Source organism: Delphinapterus leucas, chromosome 13 (genome assembly GCF_059928025.1).
Source record: "Delphinapterus leucas isolate spDelLeu-1000000601 "Yukka" chromosome 13, BTC_Dleu_Yukka2, whole genome shotgun sequence".
In the NCBI taxonomy this organism is placed as follows: domain Eukaryota; kingdom Metazoa; phylum Chordata; class Mammalia; order Artiodactyla; family Monodontidae; genus Delphinapterus; species Delphinapterus leucas.
In genome coordinates, this window is record NC_143141.1 from 41,275,328 (window position 1) to 41,291,549 (window position 16,222).

Consider the following 16,222-nt stretch of genomic DNA (forward strand, 5'->3'; position numbering starts at 1 on the left):
ATGATCAAGTGGGGTTTATCCCAGGAATGCAAGGATTCTTCAACATATGCAAATCAATCAATGTGATACACCATATTAACAAATTGAAGGATAAAAACCACATGATAATCTCAATAGATGCAGAAAAAGTTTTCAACAGAATTCAACACCCATTTATGATAAAAACTCTCCAGAAAGTAGCCATAGAGGGAACCTACCTCAACATAATAAAGGCCATATACGACAAACAGGGAACAGAAAACCCACTCCTAAAGGATGTGCGTGCGAACTCACTTGACCTGAAAACCAGCACAAAAACACCATACTGAGAAGCACATGGACCATAGGTGAAGGGGACCCACTTACTAATCTTGAAGCATCTGCCAGAGAGTCAGGAACCAACTGAGACACTCCCTGGGAACAGAGACACTGGCCAAAGCATTTTTGTAATTTCAGGCTGCCTTCATAGTTCTGGCGCAGGTGAGCACCATTTTGAAATTTTCCCTCTAACCTTTTAGAAAGGAGAGGGAGAAATAGAAAGGACTGGGAGAAATAACTGATTTACTTAATACATAGAAATAAACACAGAGACTTAGGCAAAATGAGACAGAAACATATTCCAATCAGAAAAATATGACAGAACCTCAGAAGAAGAGCTAAGGAAAATGGAGATAAGCAATCTAGTGTATAAAGAACTCACAGTAATGATTATAAAAATGCTCACTGAGCTCTGGAGAAGAATGGATGAATACTGTGAAAACTTCAACAAAGATATAGGAAATATAAGAAAGTGATAAACAGAAGTTATAACTGAACTAAAGAATATGCTAGAGGGGTTCAACAGCAGACTGCATGAGGTAGAAGAATGAATCAGTGGGCTAGAAAACAGAACAATGGAACTCACCCACACAGAGCAACAAAATGAAAAACGAATTTAAAAAAGTGAAGATAACTTAAGAGACCTTTGGTACAACATCAAGCAGAATAACATTTGGACTGTAGGGGTCCCAGAAGGAGGAGAGAGAGAGCAAGGGCTAGAAAAATTATTTGAAGAAATAGTGGCTGAAAACTTCCCTATTTGGGGAAAGGAAACAGACAGGTCCAGGAAGCCCAGAGAATTCCGAATAAGATGAACCCAAAGAGATGCGCACCAAGACACATTATAATTAAAATGGGAGAGGTTAAGGGTAAAGAGAGAATCCAGAAAGCAGCAAGAAAAAAACAACTAATTTTGTACAAGGGAAACCCCATAAAGGCTATGAGCAGAAAGTTTCAGCAGAAACTTGACGGGCCAGAAGGGAGTGGCATGTCATGTTCAAAGTGCTGCAAGAAAAAACTTCCAACCAAGGCTTCTCTACCTAATGAGGTCATCATTCATAATTGAAGGAGAGATGAAGGGTTTCAGATAAGCAAAAACTAAAGGAATCTGTTACTGGCCCTACAGGAAATGTTGAAAGGACTTCTTTAATTTTAAGGAAAAGAAATGGTACTAATTAGTAATAAGAAAATATACAAAAGTAAAAATCTCACTAGAAAAGGTAACTATATAATAAAGGTAGTGGATCAATCACTTTTATAAGGCAAGCATGCAGGTTAAAAGACAAATGAAGTAAAATTAACTAAAATTACAATAATTAGTTAAGAGATGCATAAAATAAAAAGATGTAAAGTGTGTCAATGAAAGTATAAAATGTTGGGGGGATAAAAAGATAAAACTTTGGAATGTGTTCAAATTTAAGTTGTTACCAACTTAAAACAGGCCACTATTTAAATAGGATGTTATATGTGAACGTCACTAACTACAAGGAAAAAAGTATAGTAACTACACTAAAGAAAATGAGAAAGGAATCTAAATATAATGTTAGAGTAAACTACTAAAGCACAAGGGAAGAGAGAAAGAGAAGAAAAAAGGAACAGAGAACTTCAAAAATAGCCAGAAAACATTTAACAAAATGGAATAATTATGTACTTATCAATTATTACTTTAAATGCAGATGGACTAAATTTGCCAATCAAAAGTGGCTTAATGGATAAAAAAAGAAGACCCATCTATTGGTTACCTACAAGAGAATTACTTCTCTTGTAATTCTTGAAAGGAAACACACAGACTTAAAGTGAAGAGATGGAAAAAGATATTCCATGCAAATGGATGTGAAAAGAAAGCTGGATTAGCTATACTCATATCAGACAAAATAGACTTTAAAACAGAGATAGTAATAAAAGACAAAGAAGGGCATTACATAATGATAAAGGGGTCTGTCCAGCAAGAAAATATTAACATTTATAAATGTATTTGCACCCAACAGCAGAGAACCAATATATATTAAGCAAATAATAACAGACTTACGGAGAAAAATTGAAAGCAATACAGTAATACTAGGGGACTTTAACACCCCATTTACATCAACAAATAAATCATCCAGACAGAAAATCGATACAGAAACATTGGACTTAAATGACACATTAGTCCAGATTGACTTAATAGATAAACATAGAACATTCCATTCAAAATCAGCAGAATACACATTTTTCTTAAGTACACATAGAAACATTCTCCAGGATAGAGCACTATTAGGTCATAAAACAAGTCTCAGTAAATTGGAGAAGATTGAAATCACATTAAACATCTTCTTTGGCCACAGTGGTATGAAACTAGATATCAATCACAAGGAAAAGGCCAGGAAAAAACCACAAAAAGGTGTATATTAAATAGCATGCTACTGAGCAACCAGTGGGTCATCAAAGAAATCAAACAATACCTAGATACAAACGAAAACAGAAATATGTCATATCAAAATCTATGTCATGCAGCAAAAGGAGTTCTAAGAGGGAAGGTCATAGCACTATAGGCCTACTTCAAAAAGCAAGAGAAATCCCAAATAAACAATCTAACTTTACACCTAAAGGAGCTAGAAAGAGAAGAACAAATGAAGCCCCAATTAGTAGAAGGAAGGAATAATGAAGATCAGAGCAGGAATAAATGAAATAGAGACTAAAAAAAAAAAAAAAATGAAAAGATAAGTGAAACAAAGAGCCGGTTCTTTGAAAAGATAAACAAAACCAACAAACCCTTTAGCTAGAATAACCAAGGAGAAAAGAGAGAGGACTCAAATAAAATCAGAAATGAAAGAAAAGTTACAGCTGATACCACAGAAATGCAAAGGATCATAAGAGACTATTGTGAACAGTTACACACCAACAGCTTGGACAACATAGAAGATAAATTCCTAGAAAGATACAATCTTTACAGACTGAATCATGAAGAAATAGAAAATCTGTATAGACTGATTACTAGTAAGGACATTGAAACAGTAATCAAAAGCTTCCCAACAAACAAAAATAGAGGACGAGATAGCTTTTCTGGTGAATTTTTACAAAACAGAGATTTAATACCTGTTCTTCTCAAACTATTCCAAAAGGTTGAAGAGGAGGGAAACATTCCAAACATTTTATACTACCAAAACCAGGCAAGGACACCACACAAAAAAAGAAAATTACAGGCCAATTCTTGATGAACATACATGTAAAAATCCTCAGCAGAATATTGGTAAACCAAATCCAACGATACATTAAAAGGACTGTGCACCATGATCAAGTAGGATTCAGGGATACAAAAATGTTTTATCACCCACAAAGCAATCAACATGATATATCATATTAACAAAATGAAGGATAAAAATCATACAATTATCTCAATAGATGCAGAAAAAAATATTTGACAAAATTCAACATCCATCTATGCTAAAAACTTACAGCAAAGTTGGTAAAGCAGAATTTACCTCAACATAATAAAGGCCATATATGACAAACCCAAGCTAACATCAGTGGTGAAAAGCTGAAATCTTTTCCCTTAAAATCAGGAATAAGACAAAGATGTCTATTCTCACCACTTTTATTCAACATAATATTGGAAATCCTAGCCATAGCAGTTAGGTGAGGAGAAAATAGGTATTCAGATCAGAAAGGAAGAAATAAAACTCACTATTTGCAGATGACATGATACTATATAGAGATAACCCCAAAGACTCTGCCAAAAAAATGGTATAACTAATAAATGAATTTAGTTAAGTTGCTGTATACAAAATCAATGTACAGAAGTCTGTGGCATATCTATGCACTAATAACAAGCTATCAGAAATAAAACAATCCCATTTACAATTGCATCAAGAAGAATATAATACCTAGGAATAAATGTAACCAAGGAGTCGAAAGACCTATACACTGAAAAGTACAAGACGCTGATGTGAGAAATTGAAAAATATATAAATAAATGGAAATAATGTTCCATGTTCATGGACTGGAAGCATTAATATTGTTAAAATGTCCATTCTACCCAAAGCTGTCTACAGGCATACCTTAGAGACATTGTGGGTTCAGTTCTAGACCACTCCAAAAAGCAGATATCTCAAAGTGAGTCACAAATGTTTTGGTTTCCCAGTGCATCTAAAAGTTATGTTTACACTGTACTGTCATCTATTAAGTGTACAGTAGCATTATGTCTTTAAAACATTGTACATACCTTAATTAAAAAATATTTTATTGCTAAAAAATGCTAAATATCGTATGAGCAAGTTGTAATCTATTTGCTGGTGGAGGGTTTTGCCTCAGTGTTGATGGGTGGTGGTTGCTGAAGTTTGGGGTGCCTGTGGCAATTTCTTAAAATAAGACACCAGTGAAGTTTGCCACATTGATGGACTCTTCCTTTCACACGTGATTTCTCTGTAGCATGTAGTGCTGTTTGATAGCATTTTACCCAGAGTAAAACTTCTTTCAAAATTGTAGTCAATCCTCTAGAATCCTGCTGCTGCCTTATCAACTAAGTTTACGTAATATTCTAAATCCCTTGTTGTCATTTCAGTAATCTTCATAGCATTTATACCAGGAGTAGACTTATTTCATCTCAAGAAACAACTTTCTTTGATCATTCATAAGAAGCAACTCCTTAAGTGTTAAAGTTTTCTCATGAGATTGCAACAAAATTCAGTCCTATATTCAGGCTCCACTTCTAATTCTAGTTCTTTTGCTGTTTTCCCCACATCTGCAGTTACTACCTCCACTGAAGTCTTCAACCCCTCAAAGTTATCCATGAGGGTTGGAAACAACTTCTTCCAAACTCCTGTTAATGTTGCTATTTTGACTTTTTCCCATGAATCATGAATGTTCTTATTGGCACCTAGAATGGAGAATCCTTTCCAGGTTTTCTTTTCTTATCCTTTTTTTTTTGGCCATGCCACATGGCTTGCAGGATCTTAGTTCTCTGACCAGGGATTGAACCCGGGCCCCAGCTGTGAAAGCACTGAGTCCTAACCACTGGACCACCAGGGAATTCCTAGAAGGTTTTCAATTGAATTTGCCCAGATCCATCGGAGGAATCACTGTCTGTGGCAGCTATAGCCTTAAGAATTGTTTTTCTTAAACCATAAGACTCGAATGTCAAAATTACTCCTTGATCTATGGGCTGCAGAATGGATGTTGTGCTTGTGCTAGCAGGCATAAAAACAACATTAATCTCATTGTACATCTCCATCAGAGTTCTTGGGTGACCAGGTGCATTGTCAATGAGTAGTAATATTTTGAAAGAAATCTTTGTTTCTGAGCTGTAGGTCTCAAGGGTGGGCTTAAATTATTCATTAAATCATGTTGTAAACAGATGTGCTGTCATCCAGGCTTCGTGGTTCCATTTATAGGGCACAGATAGAGTAGATTTAGCAGAATCTTAAGGTCCCTAGGATTGCTGAGCATTGGCTTTTACTTCAAGTTGGCAGCTGTATTAGCCCCTAACAAGAAAGTCATCCTGTCTGTTGAAGCTTTGAAAACAGTCATTGACTTTTCCTCTCCAGCTATGTAATTCCTAGATGGCACCTTCTTTCAATAGAAGGTTGTTTGTCTACATTGAAGAGTTATTGTTTAGTGTAGCCAGCTTCATTAATTTTATCTTAGCTAGGTCTTCCAGATAACTTGCTGTAGGTTCTACATCTGCACTTGCTGCTTCACCTTGTACCTTTATGTTCTGGACACGGTTTCTTGCCTTAAACCTCATGAACCAACCTCTGCTAGCTTTAAACATTTCTTCTGCAGCTTCCTCACCTCTCTCAGTCTTCATAAAATTGAAAAGAGTTAGGTCCTTGTTTTGCATTAGGGTTTAGCTTAGGGAATGTTGTGGCTGATCTATCCAGGCCACCAAAACTTTCTCTATATCAGCAATAAAATTGTTTCATTTTCTTATTATTTGTGTGTTCAGTGGAGTAGCACTTTTAATTTCCTTTAAGAACTTTTCCTTTGCAGTCACAACTTAGCTAACTGTTTGGCTCAGGAGGCCTAGCTCTCAGCCTATCTTGACTTTCAACATGCCTTCCTCAATAAGCTTAATCATTTCTTTTTTTAAAGTTAAATTAAATTAAATTTTTTTGTTTATTTATTTTTGGCTGCATTGGGTCTTTGTTGCTGAGCATGGGCTTTCTCTAGTTGTGGTGAGCAGTGGCTTCTCATTGCGGTGGCTTCTCTTGTTGTGGAGCATGGGCTCTAGGTGTGTGGGCTTCAGTAGTTGTGGCTCATGGGCTCTAGAGCACAGGCTTAGTAGTTGTGGTGCATGGGCTTAGTAGCTCCGCGGCATGTGGGATCTTCCCAGACCAGGGCTCGAACCCATGTCCCCTGCATTGGCAGGCAGATTCTTAACCACTGTGCCACCAGGAAAGCCAATTATTTCTAACTTTTGATTTAAAGTGAGGGACATGCAACTCTTCCTTTTACTTGAACACTTAGAGGCCACTGTAGGATTATCAACTAGCCTAATTTCAATATTGTTGTGTCTTAGGGAATAGGAAGGCATGAAGAGAGGGAGAGAGATGGGAGAACAGCCTGTCAGTGGAGCAGTCAAAACACACACGACATTTATCACTTAAGTTAGCCTTCTTATATAGGTGCGGTTCATGGTGCCCCAAAACAATTACAGTAGTAACATCAAAGATCACTTATCACAGATCACCATAAAAAAATAATAGTAATGAAAATGTTTGAAATATTGCAAGAATTACCAAAATGTGACAGAGACATGAATTAAGCAAATGCTATTGGAAAATGGTGCCTGTCGACTTGCTCAGTGCAGGGCTGCCACAAACCTTCAGTTTGCAAAAAAGCAGTGTCTGCGAAGCACAATAAAGTGAAGTGCAGTAAAAGAGTTATGCCTATATAGATTCAATGTAATCCTTACCAAAATTCCAATGGCACATTTTGCAAAACTAGAACAAATAATTCTGAATTTTGTGTGGAACCACAAAAGATCCCTAGTAATCAAAACAATTTTAAGAAACAGTAACAAAGCTGGAGGTACTACACTTCCTGATTTCAAACTATACTACAAAGCTGTGGTAAGCAAAACGGTATGGTACTGGCGCAAAAACAGGCACACATATCAATGGAACAAAATTGAGAGACCAGAAATAAACCCACACATAAATGGACATTTAACTTATGACAAAGGAGCAAAGAACATAGAGTGGAGAAAGGATAGTCTCTTCAATAAATTGTGTTGGGAAAACTGGATAGCCACATGGAAAAGAATGAAACTAGACCTCTATCTTATACCATACAGAAAAGTTAACTGAAGATGGATTAAAGACCTGAATGTAAGACCCGATATCTTAAAATTCCTAGGAAAAAACATAGGTGGTAGGCTCCTTGACGTCAATTTGGAGATGATTTTTGACATCAAAAGCAAAGGCAACAAAAGTAAAAATAAACAACTGGGACTACATCAAACTAGAAAGCTCCTGCACAGCAAGGGAATCCACCAACAAAATGGAGGAGACATTTGCCAATCATATATCTGATAAGTCCAACATATAAACTCAATAACAACAACAACAACAAAAACTGATTAAAAATGGGCAGAGGATCAGAATAGACATTTTTCCAAAGAAGACATACAGATGGCCAACAGGCACATGAAAAGATGTTCAACATCACTAATAATAGGGAAATGCAAATCAAAACCACAATGAGATACCACCTCACACCTGTTAAAATGGCTATTATCAAAAAAACAAGAAGTAACATTTATTGGAGAGGCTGCAGAGAAAAGGGAACCTTACATACTGTTGTTGGAACTATAAATTTGTATAGCCACTATGGAAAACAATATGGAGATTCCTCAAAAAATTAAGAGTAGAGCTACCATATGACCCAACTATTCCACTTCTGGGTATTTATCCAAAGAACATGAGAACAGTAATTTGAAAAGATATATGCACCCCCATGTTCATTGCAGCATTATTTACCATAGCCAAGACATGGAAACAACCTGAGTGTCCATTGATGGATGAATGCATATAGATGATGTGTTATATTTATACAATGGAATAATACCCTAAAAAAGAATGAAATCTTGCCCTGTGCAGCAACATGGATGAACCTTGAAGGTATTTTGTTCAATGAAATAAATCAGATGGAAAAAGACAAATACCCTGTAATTTTTACTCCTATGTGGAATCTAAAAAACATTAACAAAGGAATAAACAAAATAAAACCATAGCAAACTCATAGATACAGAGATCAGATTAGTGGTTACCAGAGAGGAAGGGGATTAGGGGTTGGGTGAAATGGCTGAAAGGGGCAACTGTATGGTGATGTATGGTAACTAGACTTGTGGTGGTGATCACTTTGTAGTGTGTAAGATATCGAATTTTAATGCTGTACACCTGGAACTTATATAATAAAAGTTCTTTTTTTTAGATTTGTGTATGTTTTTAATTTTACATATATTCTTGTGTTTTGTTTTTAAACATTACATATAATCTTTTATATTTATCCAGTAATTAAAACAATTTAAAACCAAAAATGTTAAACATCATTTTCAGCATAAGACTTTTATTTAGTAATATACATTCAGAGAAAAACTCTGAGAGACAACAAAATGTTATTAATAGCTGTCTCCGAAGAGTGGAAATACCGGAAATTAAACTTTTTTGTTCTTTCCTTATTTTCTCAATTTTATACAGTGAACACATTACTTTTATAATCAAGAAACCAAATTATATTGAAATATGTATAAATATGATAGAAAAAAGGAAATGAATGCTCTGACCAAAGACAGTAGTGCACAAAGGCCCCAAGGGGCAGTAAGATCTTCTGCCCCAACTGGATCTTCAGCAGAGCTATCTATTCTCCCTGCTGGGGGCATTCTTCTCTTTGAACCCGTGTGCAGTCATACTTCTTCTTCAGGGCACAGCTTTAGTAAGTCACCTAGAGAAGCCTTCCCTGCCATTTAGACTAAGTTAGTAACCCTCTTACATGCTCTCATTATGCTTGACATTTAAAGTTGTTTTTTTTTTTTTGCGGTACGCGTGCCTCTCACTGCTGTGGCCTCTCCCGTTGCGGAGCACAGGCTCCGGACGCGCAGGCTCAGCGGCCATGGCTCACGGGCCCAGCCGCTCCGCGGCATGTGGGATCCTCCCGGACCGGGGCACGAGCCTGCGTCCTCTGCATCGGCAGGCTGACTCTCAACCACTGCGCCACCAGGGAAGCCCCTAAAGTATTTTTTGAATTGAGGTATAATTGACTTATTATAGTAGTTTCTGGTGTACAGCATGACGATTTGATAAGTCTAGTTAACATCCATCACCATACATGGTTACAAAAGTTTTTTCTTGCGATAGGAACTTTTAATATTTACTGTCTTAGCAACTTTCAAATATGCAATACATTATTATTAACTATAGTCTCCATGCTGTACATGATATCCCCATGACTTGTTTATTTTATAACTGGAAGTTTGTACCTTTTGACCCCCTTCACCCATTTCACCCACCTTCCCCTTCACCCTCCTGACGCTGACAACCAATCTGTTCCCTGTATCTGTGAGCTTGTGTTTTGTTTGTTTGTTTTTAAGATTCTGCATATAAGTGAAGTCATATGGCATTTGTCTTTCTCTGACTTATTTCACTTAGCATAATGCCCTCAAGGTCCATTCAAGACGTCACAAATGGTAGGATTTCATTCTTCTGATGGCTTAGTAGTATTACATTGTATATATATACCACGTCTTCTTTATCCATTCATCCATCGATGGACACTTAGATCTTGGCTATTGTAGATAATTCTGCAATGAACATGATATAATGGTACCTATATCGTTTTGAATTAGTGTTTTCATGTTCTTTGGATAAATACCCAGAGGTGAAGTTGCTGCATCACATGATAGTTCTATTTTTGAGAAACCTCCATACTGTTTTCCATAGTGAGTGCACCAATTTGCGTTCCCACCAGCAGTGCTGAAGAGTTCCCTATTCCCCACATCCTCACCAACACTTGTTATTTCTTGTCTTTTTGATAAATGCTATTCTAATTTGAAGTAATCACAAACTTTTACAGAAAACTTGTTAGTACAGACAATTTTTTTTCTTGAACCATTTTAGAGTAAGTTTCAGATCTGATGCCTCACCACCCCCAAATACTTTAGTGTGTATTTCCTATGGAAAATGTGTTGTCCCACATCATCTATATAACCATCAGAATCAAGAAATTAGCAATGATAATAGTACTACCATCTAATACTCAGAGTTTCACCAATTGTTCCTCCAGTGTCATTTTTTATAGCAAATGGTTCTCGTTCAGAATTACTTGGGTTTTTTTTAGTAAAAGAAGGTGTGAAGAATGAAAAATACTGAAGAGAGTTATGTGTGATCAGGATTTTCTAAGACTGGATTGAATTTAGATGGGTAAATGGATTTTGTTAGGAATGGGCTAGAACAAGACTGGGTTTGGTTTCTCCCTCCAAAGTATTCTTGAAATTCTGCTTTTGACAACAGATTGTGAGTTTCTTTGCCTTTAAGTGACTTGTATTTGCTTTTGAGATCTTTTGTAACTTTGGTTAAGGAATAAGTATTGTCTCACAGTGACCTGTGATCTTATTTGACCAAGTGTTTTAAAACTTTTTGACAAACTTCCCAAATACTTTTAATTGTTTCTTTTGATTTCCAGCTAACTTTGGGGTACTTTAGAGGTCCCCTGAGGTATCTTAAAGAGAAATATTTAACTAGGATTATTTGGTATGTTTAGTTAAATGTAATCATTTGGAATTCTGGTTATTATAACCAAGTTTCTTTATTGATTACACTATAATCAGATGTTTAACCATGGCTTTTAAGTCTTTTGTCATTTATAGATATTTTTGTACTCTGATGCTGTTACAAAAAGTGCTTCATCATCAGATTCATAGAAAGGCTATGGAAGCAGTTACAACAGTTCCACACCAATATGATGGCTATGCGAGGATTTTAGCCCATACTGACTTAAAACAAGGAGCTGTCCTGCCTCTGGGGCCCCTAGACCAGGCATCCAGAGATTTTTACTCCCTGACAGGCAGGGTCGACACCCCCCACTCAGCTCTGAAGCAGTTACAGAAGACGGACGATTGCCCTTCTGCTCTCATAAGAATATGGGAGTAAAATATCTGAGGGGGGAATGAAACAGGAGGGAAGGAGGCAGGGCACAACCTTTGAAAGAATGACATAGCCCGAGGACATGACATAAACTGATTAGAACCAAATGGGTCCAAGATGGTGGACAAGTCAACTTCCACTAGACCTTAAGCCTCGGTATACCTCACTGTAACACATCAGCATGCTAGATGACACGCCCACAGGTGTCATGACAGTTCCAAGATCAACCATAAGGATCAAAAAAGTGGGTGGTGGCCCAATTCCTGGAAATCCCCACCCCTTCCTGAAATAGCTGCAATAAGCCTCCCACTCATTAGCCTATGAGATTACCCACCCCTATAAAAACTGACAACCCCATACCCTGGTGCCTTTCTCACCTTCTGAGATGGCCCACACTGTCTGTGGAGTGTGTTTCTCTCTAAATAAATCCACTTCTTACCTAAAAAAAAAAAAGAAAAGAAAAAAAGACATGTTACATTTAGTTATCATGTCTCTTTATGCTCTTTAATTCTGGAACAAATCTTTCATCCTTTTAATTTTTTTAAATTTATTTTTTAACTTTTGTGACTTTAACACTTTTGAAGATTTTTTTACCACTCATTTTGTAGTATGTCCCTAAATTTAGATCATTGAAGTTTCCTCATAAGTAGGTTCAAATTATGCGTATCTGGTGGGAATATTCCAGAAGTGATGCTGTATTCTCAATGCATCCTAACAGGCAGTGCACAATTTCAATTCGTGTCTTTATTGATGACGTTCATGATCACTTGGTTAAGGTGATGTCTGCTAGGCTTCTCCACTGCAAAGTTACTTTCTTCTTTGGAATTAATTAGTATTTTGTAAGGGAGATACCTTGAAAATATGTGAATATCTTATTCCTCATTAAACTTTAAATATATTTTAAATTTATTTTATCCCTGTGGGCTCAGGTACTGTTTTAGTCAATGATTTTAGTCCATTAGTACCATTATTCATTTTGATGTTTAATGATGAGGCCAGTGGGACCCCTTGCAAGCTGGCTTCTCTGTCTTTGTGCCATGTCCCTGTCAATATTTGAGCATTTCCATTCTTTCTGGCACAACAGATCTTTCAGGCTCTTATTATACTTTCCCTTCCTCAGTGCTGGAATCAGCCAATTCTCTAAGGAGCTTGGTTCCTTTTAGAGGAGAATAGTATCTAGAAGCCAAGGTGTGCTTTAGGTGCACTCATTGCTTTTGGAGTATCACTGCTCCCAGGTACTCTCAGTGGCCAGAGCTTAGGGAATGTATGTATGTATGCATACACACATACTTGCATCCACATTCACTTCTGTATCTCAATATATCGAAAACCATGAGTTCATACCAGTACCTCAAATTCTAATCTATCACCACAGGGTTCATTCTAATGTTCTCTCTTTTTATATTTGTACTTCTCTCTCACTGGGAAAGCTGACGCTTCCATATCTTTATTTTATTTACTTAAAATCACCCTGTATGCAGACAGTCTTCTGTCTCTGTGACAGTTCCCTTCCCTGCATGGATGTCCTTCTCACCCCGTGTACGTTCTGACACACTATGTTGGGCTGCCCCTGTATGTGGATGTCCTCCTCACTTTATTCGGCCTCTAACACCCAAGACGAGGCCATTGCTCCTGTGAATGTGCTTCTCACCCTGCTAGGGTTCTGGCATACTATGTCAGGCTGACTTTCCCTATGGACACCTTCCTCATCCAGCTTAGGCTCTGGCATTCCATGGGAGGTGGGTCTTATGTGGATGCCTTTCTATTCCTGCTTCGGTTTTAAGAGCCCCACTCTGGGCCAGATGCAGTAGGTCAGACTTGTGCATAGAATTCAGGACCCCTTATTATCCTCATAGTTCTATTCTAGAGTTGTAATACTTGGATGCATGGAATATTCATTATGTACACATATTCATTACACAGGATATGGCCTGTGTACATAATGCATATGGTTCTTGGATTTTTTTTAAGAATCTTTTTATTAAAAGTATTACATATATATTGAAAAGTGTAAAGATTATAAAGATATGTTTTGAACTATCAAAAAGTGAACACACCCATAAAATCTTCACTCAGGTCAAGAAATAAAATATTATCAGTACCCTAGGAGCCATACTCATGACCTTTCCCTGGTACTACTTATTAGGTATCTTCAATATAACCAACAGAAATAAACTGCATTCTTTAAATTATATGTCCCAATTAGTGGCATGATGAATAAAATAGAGCTTCAGTAAGTACGCATGATTGACTATTTTGAAAAACTGTATTTGAAAAGTTAATTATAGCTTTTTTGAGGAAGCTTTATCATTCAGTTTGAGAAAGTTTGGAGCAGTCAGTCACTAGGGGGCAGCCTGCACTGCTTCCATTTCTTTAGAAATAGTTGTATCCTTTTGTTAGTAACTAGAATTATTTTGCATGGAAGGAAACAAATGTTATTTCAAAGAAAGAAATATTTCACTATTCACAGATAGGAAGAAAGTGGACACAATTATTTTGTTCTCCTGTAATTCAACTGCAGGAACGGATTCCATGGTCAAATCACTCTCAGCATCTTGGAAGCCTAGCTTTGCTTTTGTAACCCCAGCAGAGCATCCGAATTGGAATGGTTTGGAAGGTTTTTTGAATCTAAACAAGCTTCAGATAATTTATCCACACCTTCTTCTAAACCTTTCTTTTCTGCAGATTTCTCCCAAATACCGTACTAGACTCGAGTTAAATTAGAGAAGAGAAAGCCACAGCTCAGAATTCTATCCACTGATTTCATTTCGCCTTGCTTAGTGGTAGTTTCTTTTGGTAGCACCCTGTGAAAAATATCAGAGGAAGCGTGAGAGAAAAAAGTTGGTCTTCCTTGGCGTCAATTCTTTACCACTTCTTTCCTCTTGCCATTCTAGTTTTGTGTATTTCTTTTCTAACTGGACTGATAAACTATCCAGTTCCTGAATATCCCTAGAATAGATAAACCCATGTCCACATACTTTTGAAGTATTTTATTTCCAGTAACATAAAGAGATTGTTTCTGCCTTCCTCCCTGCCCTACTGACCCTGCTGTACCGTATGGGTTGGCTTCTTATTCTCCATAACTTTTTACCATAATCTAATGTCATTTCTTCCTTTCTACAGATAGAGACATCGGGATCTACCAGTATTATGACAAGAAAGAGCCACCAGGTAAAGTATCTGTTCTACTAAAGTGATTTTTATAAACTTTGTATTCTAAACTATAAAATACTGACTTGAAAACTCTGTTTTTATGAGTCTTAGATGAATTCTAGAATTTCAAGAAAGGTTACTCCAGTTCTTCAGAAAAATGCTGAGGTTGATATCTATTCTATATAAAATAAAGCAATATTGAGAAAATGCTATAGCAGAACCTGAAAATTTTCATTTTACTGCTGATTAGACTGATAACTGGACAGTCTATTCTCGTTTATTTATCAGTGTCCCAGTAGAGGGCATTGTTAATGCATGGGTCCCACTGATGCTGGCCTCCCGGATCCTCACCTGATATCTGAAATAGGCATTTCTGAGTGAGTGATCAATTTTCTTTATCTGATTAATCCTGTTAATCCCAGAAGTTTCATGATGGGCCAAAAGGTCTTTCTAGCTAGAGTTACTTCCTGTTTTGGTCTCTGTTGAAGTGAGGCTTGTGTGGGCATCCTGTGTGCTTAGCTTGGTGGCTAATAGGCTGACTTCATGGTTCTGATGACAGACTGAAGCAGCTTCTGTTCTGGGCTCAGTTGCAGTTCTGTTCCCTATCTGATGAGATTGCAAACTCAGGATATTGGCCCACCTGTTGTGCTTTGTAAGCCTTTTCACTACAAATTTAGGAAATCTTCTATGAAATGAAAACATCCAAATTATGGCATTTTTCAACTGCCTTTTTTAAAGTTTAGCATATTTTATTAATCTCAATAGCATGTATAAATAATTATTTATGCACATATAAAAATACAAAGTATTATAATAAAAATAATTTCCACTATTTTTTTTTTTACATCTCTCCGCTGCCACAATATCAGCAACAGAGCATGGTAACTTAGAAGAAAAGCAGAAGCTGGCAGAATGTAAGTTCTACTTTATATTTTTTTGGAATTATTATAAAACTGGAATTTTAATATCCCTGAAAATTCAGTCTTAAAACATATTTTAAGCTTTCTGCACAAATAGAAAATGTTATTCCTTACAAATTTCTTATAAATTCCCATTGTTTAGGTACATAAACATGAATAAGAATTATATTGTTAGGAATTTTTCGTTCAGACCATTGAAATCTCTGTCCATTGTTTGGTGAGATATATGCTTCTGTAAACACAAACTTTCTTAATGAACCATATTTATATTATTTAATATATTTAAAAAGTGTGCCATGCTTAAATTCTGATAGCATTTTATTATCCATATTATGCCTAAATTATTAATATGTTTTACCCATTGTAGGAGAATAAGATTTGTAATTATCAGTATTAGCATTTTATTCTCTTTAGTCTTTCCTGTTTTCAAATATATAAACGTGTTATATATGTAATATGGGGACAGTATAATGTGGTTAAAATATGACTTTTATTTGGAATATAGGTGGAGCTGAATATCCTACTTATTCTCATTTTAAATGATCAAGCTAACATTTAATTTTTAAAAATACTGTATTAGTACCTGCAACAGAGATTTAAAACTTTTTACATACGCTCTGCACATCATAAATTATGTTTATATAATGTCATTAATTTGCTTTAATAAGATAATAGCAATTCTATAAAAATTTAAATGCCTATATATAGTGTATATTATATGTACATACACAC

At 36.3% G+C, this 16,222-nt stretch overlaps 1 protein-coding gene across 3 annotated transcripts in view; it reads left to right on the forward strand.

The window, feature by feature from the left end:
* WDPCP (WD repeat containing planar cell polarity effector) overlaps window positions 1-16,222 on the forward strand; it is a 611,687-nt gene that overhangs the window by 309,154 nt on the left and 286,311 nt on the right. For all 3 annotated transcript variants that reach the window (XM_089922334.1, XM_089922333.1, XM_089922336.1), the window contains 2 exons: window positions 14,541-14,588; window positions 15,440-15,484. In XM_089922334.1, coding sequence (XP_089778460.1) covers window positions 14,541-14,588; window positions 15,440-15,484 — 93 coding nt within the window. The remainder of the gene's footprint in view (window positions 1-14,540; window positions 14,589-15,439; window positions 15,485-16,222) is intronic.